General features: G+C 39.9%; 1 protein-coding gene across 1 annotated transcript; it reads right to left on the reverse strand.

Annotated features, from left to right (window-relative positions):
• Window positions 1-3,586: 3,586 nt before the first annotated feature.
• On the reverse strand, window positions 3,587-4,710 carry LOC116410840 (acrosin-like). The gene is made up of 3 exons (XM_031902026.1): window positions 4,448-4,710; window positions 4,070-4,215; window positions 3,587-3,814 (listed from the first exon to the last, which is right to left on the reverse strand). Exons 1-3 carry the CDS (start codon window positions 4,512-4,514, stop codon window positions 3,683-3,685), a joined length of 345 nt encoding a protein of 114 aa, XP_031757886.1. The 5' UTR covers window positions 4,515-4,710; the 3' UTR covers window positions 3,587-3,682.
• Between the last annotated feature and the right edge of the window lie 4,217 nt (window positions 4,711-8,927).

Below are 8,927 nucleotides of genomic sequence, written 5' to 3' on the forward strand. Positions count from 1 at the left end.
TATAGGTTTACCTAAGTATGTGGCATGTAGGGGCCCCAATGGGAACATACCCCCATATGATCTATCATTTCAGCTCCTGCAAAATCAACACATTTACATCCTTTATGTGGGATAATGCTACAAAAAAAAGTACACTCACCCCAGAAAGCCATATATTTTTGGAAAGTACACATCCCCCCGAATCTATAATGGGTAAACATTTCTTTTTGCTCCAAAGTACCAAGCTGTAAAGCTTTCCTAAGTTTGCAGATTTATATGACATTTAGAAAATCGCATAAAAATGTTGCAATTTGCCTCATTTATCTCTCACAATTTCTTGATAAAGATCAGATAAAGGCAAATCACCCCAAATAGGAACACCTAAGGTCTACTGAACAGTTTGATGCCCAATATGCATAGATATACCCAAGTCTGCGGTATGTACTGAACCCAAAATGAAAATAGCGCATAAGGATTTCTCGCCTACCAGCTCAGCTTTTGCACACAGAGGCCCCTGTCAGTGTATTATGTGCCGAAACTTCCCCTAACTATACAGAGACCCCCACAAAACCATATATTTTTGGAAAGTACACATTCTGACAAATCCAACAAGTGTAAAGAGTCCTTTCTACACCAAAGTACCAATCTGCAGAGCTTTCCTAAAGTTATTGGTTTTTATGACATTTCAGAAAATTGCCTAAAAATGTTGCAATTTGCCGCATTTATCTCACACAATTTCTTGCGTACAAAGGCAAGTCACCCCAAATAGGAACACCAGAGGTCTACTGAACAGTTTGATGCCCAATATGCATAGATATACCAAAGTCTGCGGTATGTACTGACCCCAAAACGAAAATAGCGCATATGGATTTCTCGCCTGCCAACTCAGCTTTTGCACACAGAGCCCCCCTGACAGTGTATTATGTGCAGTAACCCCCCCTAACTATACAGAGACCCCCAGAAAACCCTATATTTTTGGAAAGTACACATTCTGATGAATTCAAAATAGGCAAAGTTATTTTTGTACACCGAAGTTACACCTGGCAAAGCTATGCTAAAAACAGATTAGGAACACTTATACAGGGATAAAATGCGATAAAACCACAAAAATTGTGCAAATCAGTGAAACAACAAAATAAGTCACATGACAGTGTAATTAGTGGTCAGAATATCTGATCCAATAGTCACGCTGTCAAAATAAACAGTTTTTAGGTAAAAGAAACTAAAAACAAAGTGGTAAAATTAAAAAAACAAACAAACAAAAAAAACCCAAAGTGTTTGTATACTGTATCCTGACCTCCTCAACCTAATAAAAAATACATGGAGTCATTTATAAAGTTTGTGCATCACATATTTTTTTTGCAAATTGTTGCTTTGCGCATATTTCCCCCGCACTGCTGTGCCCATCTATCCTTTTTTTAAATGTGATTTGCACGCAAAAATGTTCAAATGGGATTGTGGTTTGCATGCGCAAGCCTGCATTTATTGTACATGAATGTTGCTGCAATTTTCCCTTTGTGAACATAAATTTGCAAAATTTGCAAAACCAGTTTAGCGAATATTTTTTCTGCCACCAAAGCTGTAACTCGGACGCAGAGTGTGTACATACATATTCACAATTTGCGAATATGGCACATATAAAAAGCTGTAAAGGACATTTGCATTGCGAATAAAAACTCTCAATTATGTTTGCACAATAAATGCACCATTCTTGTCTAATTTTAGAAATGTAAACATGGGCAGGGCAAATGACCCCTGCAGTGTGTAATATTCTATTAAAGTTTCTGCAGCAATGTTTGTTTGCGCAAATGTTTTCCCTAAACGCTTAATTTTCGCACTGCTGTTTCCTATTTTTGTGAATCACAGTGAAATAAAAATTGTGCACAAACATTTACAAATGAGATTGTGATTTGCACAAGCATGCTCTCTGTGCACGATTTATTATGCGCGAATATAGCACAGACGTTCTCAATTTGCAAAATCAGTTTAGCAAATATGTTTTCCGACACTAAAGTTTTGGTGTAAATCGGACGCGAAGTGTGCGCATAAATATTCACAATTTGTGAATATGTCATGTATAAAAAGCTTCAAGGATATTCAGACTGTGAATAAAAATCTTGCAATTATGTTTGCACATAGGGTCGGACTGGGCTGCCAAGAAAAAACCCGAAGGGCCCCAGTGGCCCAGGCCCAACCCCGCCAGATGTTGTGCCTCCCCTGATGCGTTCAACTTACGTGCACTCAGAGGAGAACTGCCGGGGTCCCTGTGGGGGGGTTAGGGAGGCGCAGTGGGGGCCCCTGTGGGGGGCCGGCGAGGGCACCGCGATTTGCCAAAGTTGCCCGAAGTTTCCTCTCAAGGCAAATTTGCCGACTTCGGAAATCGTGGAGCCGCGTATGCCATCCCACGTAACGCTAATTAGGATCGGGAAGGGTCAAAAATTGGTGCACGAAAATTCCCCCCCCTACCATTTAACCTCTCTGAATGCTAATCTGCATATGCTACTTTATGCTAATTAGGATCCAGATTCGGTTCAGCCGGGACCGTGAATTCGGCCGAAACGGAATCCTTCAAAAAAAAGGCAGGCCCGAATCCCGAACCCAATCTGGTGCATGCCTAATCGGAATGCAAGCAAAGAAACTGACCTGTGTGCTAGTTATCACAGAAGAACTACAGACCAACAAATTCATAGATAGATAGATATTGTAGTTAGATAGATTTTTCTTACTTATTATAAATTACAAATAAAGTAGCATTATTTCATATCTCTATATTGTAACATATTATTTTCAGTTTGAATTGTATTTGTTCAAGAATCTATATTAAAGGGCTTGTTTACCATAGCTACAGACACAAGTGCTAGAGCACTAAGAGTGCACCCTGTATGGTTTTGGCAATATGGGACCATACTGTTAAACTCATATCCTAGTTTCTGCAGGTAAGTGGGACAGTGGTAAATCCCAAAACAAATGTATAAACCTAGTATGCTATGTACAAATAAGTCCTAATCACTTATATTTTCTTTATCAGAATGAACATTTTTATTTGATATTATTTTTTTATGTAATATTGTGGGGACAATGGGGTAGGTATAGAGTATGGGTTAGGGAATTCAGGGCTTCCTATGATTATTCATCATAATAGCTGTGTGACTTTATCTAGAGATGTAACCTTGCACCGCCCTCATCCGTGGGCAACACCCATGTATGTAAACACACAAGGGGAAGGGAACGTGGAATTGCTGTGGGAGTGGGGGGAGCACAAAGGGGAGCAAGACTTACAGGGCAAGATCTGCGCCCCTTAGCAGTTACACCACTGGATGTGCCAAATCCCAGCACTTTATGCATGAATTTCATTCATGTGACTTTATAATTTAGGAATCTCAATGAATGTAGAGTCCATTTCATAAGCTCATGGGCAGCAATAATACTTTGGTTAAGCACACTCTTTGTTTCATGTGACTGATCTTCCTGGGACTGGTGGGAAGATTCCAGTTTAAAGTTAGCCTTTACATGCTTCATGTGAAATGATGGAATTTGTTAAGACTCCTGAAGTGAAAAGCGCTTTCTACGATTTTTGACAAATGTTTGCCTTTGCTGCACGTGCACTTACATTATCTTGAGGGTTTCCATAGGAATGGATTTAATTAGTATAGGATTTCATTTTTCTTTCCTCACCGATGACCTTATCAATTATCCATGATAACTATTTCTGCAGAGAGGTGTAAACTCCAGGGGAGCAAATTTCACCGCAGCCTGATCCCCAACTTGCTATCCCAATCACAGAGAAGAATTTGGCTTTATCCCTTTTGCACATCAGGGGCCCAGCACTGTCACCCTAAGTCAAGAGCAAAATCAATGTGAAAATTAGTATACTAACCACCAACAATAAAAAACTAAATACAACCCATTGTAATGCTAACAATAATGATATAGGTGGACATGCAAATTCTAGGATGAGTTAGGGTCAATGTAACAGCACTTTGTGAGATTTTAAAGATTAATAATTTAGTAGTTAAAAGTTAATGAGGAAAAGCTCTCATCCCTAGGAAACAGTCATCACAACAGATGATATGCACAATATAAAACATACCAGGCAGCTGTAAGTGGCCCCTGTCTTTTGGCTGGCACACAGGTTAGAATCTCCTAAGTCTCCTTTATACCATCTGGTGCCATTGCAGATACTGATATCGATACGTTCAACTTTTGCTTCCTGCTTCATATTCACTGGTTCTTCAGCTACAGATAATCAGATAAAGTTATTTTAAAGAAAAATACTTGTAATCTGTATGTAAATAAATAAGTACAGTTTTGTGCTTGCGAATTGGTACTGGACTAAATCTGGCGTTTTTAAACATTTTCTCTGTGAGACCTTAGCCTAATGTTTTACAAAGTGTTAAATGCTGACACTTGCAGTTATAGTAAAATGAAATATATATAGTATATATATAGTACTGTATCAAAGCCTTACATTCATCGTGAGTACCCCATCCTGCAATGTAGCACTCTGTAAAATGCTGAAGTTTAGCAGATGGCATGGGTATACAAGCTGCTTGAGTCTCGCTGTCGAATGGAATAGGCTTATCCAGTTGTACCAAGGCTATATCGTTGCGCTCTTTTGTTGGATAATAATCTTCATGCTGAATGATTTTCTGAAGCTTTCAAACCAGATTCTGTGGTATGTCTGATGTTAGGGTCCGTACTCCAAACACTAGCTGCAATTAGCTTGCTGGGTTCTTACTAGAATAAGAAATAAAAGGATATCATATAAATCAGCCCTTCACTTCAGCCACAACCCTATAGTCCCTATCAAAGTCTAAACTGTTATTAACCCCCTAAACCATGTGTTATCATATTATTATTATATATTAAGAGAAATAGCATATAATACAGCTGAGTGTTTGCAAAGTGTTTTGCAGTTTATAACTGTTTAAACAATAACAGTACAATAACGTCTTGTCAGCCTTTGGTGGCTAGAGTGTACCAAGCTGACAATTAAATTCACTACAAATACATTCATGTTTCTCAGTAGAACAACTATTAATAAAGAAACTGACGAGGATCTTACTCATTCAGATCGTTGAAGCAGTGGGCAGCCATCACAACCCACTGATTGTTGAGAATGGTCCCTGCACATACATGTTCATATCTGTTGCCTTCCTGTTGCTGGATACTGGCTATCCAGGGCCATTTTCCTTGAGCTGAACTAACTCCCTTTGCTTCCTGGTTCCAATAGTAACTTTCAAATAAAGGGTGATTTCCACAAACTGATGGATGGAAAGAGGGATTCAAAAATCAATAGAAATCGGCGAATGAATATATTTTACATAACAGACTCTAAACTAGTCATGTTCTAAGATTATATATATATATATATATATATACTTGAACAGAAGGACCGCTTCACACAGGACTTATGAAGAAATATCGTTTTATTCACGCATCACAAATGTATAAAATATATATATATATATATATATATACGTACATATACACACATATATACATATTAGAACAAAAGTAAATTTCAATAATACATACTCAGTATCTAGTAGAATTAAGTCTAAAACAACTGGACTTTTCTGAGTTTTTCTTGAAAACGTTTCACCACTCATCCGAGTGGCTTCTTCAGTTCAAATGACTGGTAGGGAATTCCCCGGTATTTAAACAGAATCATCCATCCACAACAATAAGATACCAGTGGATGAGGCTGAAAACATCCGGTTAAAAGTATCAGCAGCCCTAGCTAATGCTAAAGCTCCCCCTTCCAACCTAAGTCTGCAAGAGAGGAGGGCTCTGACATCACTTGCCAAGGACTCAAGTGTCACCATCCTGCCTGCGGATAAAGGAAGGTGTACAGTGGTACTGAATACATCAGACTACCATGCCAAAGTATCCACACTGCTCAACGATTCAGACACATATGAGCAACTCAAGAGAGATCCAACAAGCAACTACAAGAAGAAGGTTATGCTTGCAGCTGCTTGCAGCACCTTGAGAAGGAAAAGGTCATCAGTCCAGCTTTGTACCGTCGCCTTTACCCAGGCGAAGCCACTCCATGCCTATATGGACTCCCAGAAATACACAAAGAAGGAGCCCCTTTGAGGCCAATTGTCAGCAGCATTAACTGTGTGACTTATAACATTGCTAAATACGTGGCCAACATCTTAGCCCCCTTAGTTGGAAACACAGTACACCACATTCAGAACTCCATGGACTTTGTCAAAAAAAGTGAAGGAGTTAAAGCTGGAGATCGATGATACAATGGTGTCCTATGACGTAACATCTCTGTTCACATGCATACCCACTGCCGAGGCAATTGATACAGTTAGGAAACGGCTGCAACAAGACACCACCCTCAGCAGCAGAACAAAGCTGACCCCAGAACAAGTTTGTTCCTTACTGGACCTATGTCTCAATACCACTTACTTCAAGCACAAGGAAGTTTTCTATAGACAAAAACATGGCTGTTCCATGGGTTTGCTTGTGTCTCCAATTGTAGCGAACCTTTACATGGAAGAAGTGGAAAAGAAAGCCCTGGACACCTTCAAGGGAACAACACCAAGTCATTGGTTCAGATATGTGGATGACACCTGGGTCAAAATTAAAGAACACGAGGTTCCAGCCTTCACCAAACACATAAACTCGGTGGACAAAAACATCACGTTCACAAGGGAAGATGTGAAAGACAGCAAACTGGCTTTTTTGGACTGTGCTATAGTTATCAAAGAGGGGAGGGACCTGGATATTGAAGTATACAGGAAACCCACCCACACAGACCAGTACTTGCTGTTTGATTCCCACCACACTTTGGAACATAAACTGGGTGTAATTAGGACTCTACATCATCGGGCTGAAACTGTGGCATCCAATGCAGAGGCTAAGGAGAAAGAATATAAACATCTAAAAGGAGCTCTGAAAACTTGTGGGTACCCAGACTGGGCCTTCATCAAAACCAAATCAAAGACCAACAAAAAGACCAGACCTACAAACATCGCATTCCTGTGTTTTTCAAACCCAGCAACACCCTGAGACAAAAGCTGGTGCACCCGAAAGACCCAACACCCAAGCACATGAAAAGAAATGTGGTCCAGTGTAGTGAAGAGTGCTCAGACTTATACATTGGGGAGACAAAACAACCTCTCTGTAAGAGAATGGCCCAACATAGGCGGGCAAACTCCTCAGGACAAGACTCAGCGGTCTATCTACACCTCAAAGAAAAAGGTCACTCTTTTGAGGACAGTAACGTGCATATTGTGGACCGAGAGGACAGATGGTTTGAAAGAGGTGTGAAAGAGGCCATTTATGCCAGCCTGGAAAAACCATCCCTGAACAGAGGAGGGGGCCTGAGACACCACTTGTCACCAACATACAATGGCGCGTTGACATCCTTACCCCGGCAGTTTCCCAACAGTTCACACTTCCAGTCATGTACTTTGAAGGATTAACACCTTCATCAATGAGAATCTTGGTACCATTGTGATTGGATCATACCTTCTTACACCTGTCAGTTTCAGCTAACACCTAACTGAACAAGTTCAATGGAACCATTGTGATTGGATGTCTGTGACTCTACTACCATCAAGAGTTTAAATACCGGGGAATTCCCTACCAGTCATTTGAACTGAAGAAGCCACTCGGATGAGTGGTGAAACGTTTTCAAGAAAAACTCAGAAAAGTCCAGTTGTTTTAGACTTAATTCTACTAGCTACTGTATATCATGACCTGGATGAATGAGAATCTTCATAGACAATAATACATACTATTTCGGCCAGAAGATTGAGAATATCGAAATAGAGGAAAAATAGTTAAGAAAATAAACAACAAAAGCAGCTCCATCACTGCTCTTGCCATTTCTTCACTAATGACTAACACCGCACTGTACACAATTTGGTTATTTCAACTGATAACATCCCAGTGAAAGCTGTAACCATGGAATTGTAACTAATGACATCACAAAGAAATCTGTTATCACTGACACTTTAAATGGTTCTGTTACCAGTTAAGCTTTAGGGCCGTGGTAGACGGGGAGTCGCCCGCAACAAATCTCCCTTGTTGTGGGCGACTAATCTCCCCGATATGCCATCCCACCAGCTTGAATGTAAATCGCCGGTCGGATGGTAAATGCAGCGCCGTGATTTGAAGTTGCCTTGAGAGGTGCCGCATATTCCATACCGATTTACATTCAAGCTGGTGGGATGACATATCGGGGATATTAGTCACCCACAACAAGGGAGATTTGTCGCGGGTGACTAATCTCCCCGTCTACCACGGCTCTTAGACAATTGGTAAAGCTACTAATTTTGTTGTTTTTATAGCATATGAGCTGCAGTGATTAGAGAAATTAAGAAAAAATACACAAAAATGAAAAATGAAATATACACACACATAAATAAAAGTGATTAACTGTCTATAAATATAAATACTTACTAATGGATAGTGGAGATGGTTTATTTAACAAAGGGGTAGGGTGCAAAGTACGAAAATCAAGTATAGGTATAGGACCCCTTATCTGGAAATCCATTATCTAGAAAGTTCCAATTTGCATCATTCCCTGCTCAAAATACCTGTTGTTGCAGGTTCTTATCCTCCTCTGGAGCTTTCCAGATGAACACAGCTGACTGCTTTCATTACATGAGGGGCGGGCTGGGTAAGTCCCCATCTTGTTCCTTACCCTAGACATTCATATTCCTGAACAGGAATGGATTCACAGCAAATTTCTGCATTTTGCCATAAGCAGATTGTTTTGCATAACAGACAAACAAAAAATTGTTGCATGTGTCAAAACAATGACACGTCAAAAACATTGTTGCATGTGTCAAAACATGATGCACGCAACAATTTCTTTTGGCATGCTTCATTTTCTGCGTTTCTCAAATTTTCGTAAATCTTTTCAAAGATTCACAATTTTTTCGGCAATGCAACACAGGACAGATTTGCTCATCACTATT

The sequence above is a fragment of the Xenopus tropicalis genome, chromosome 5, assembly GCF_000004195.4.
Source record: "Xenopus tropicalis strain Nigerian chromosome 5, UCB_Xtro_10.0, whole genome shotgun sequence".
Lineage (NCBI taxonomy): Eukaryota > Metazoa > Chordata > Amphibia > Anura > Pipidae > Xenopus > Xenopus tropicalis.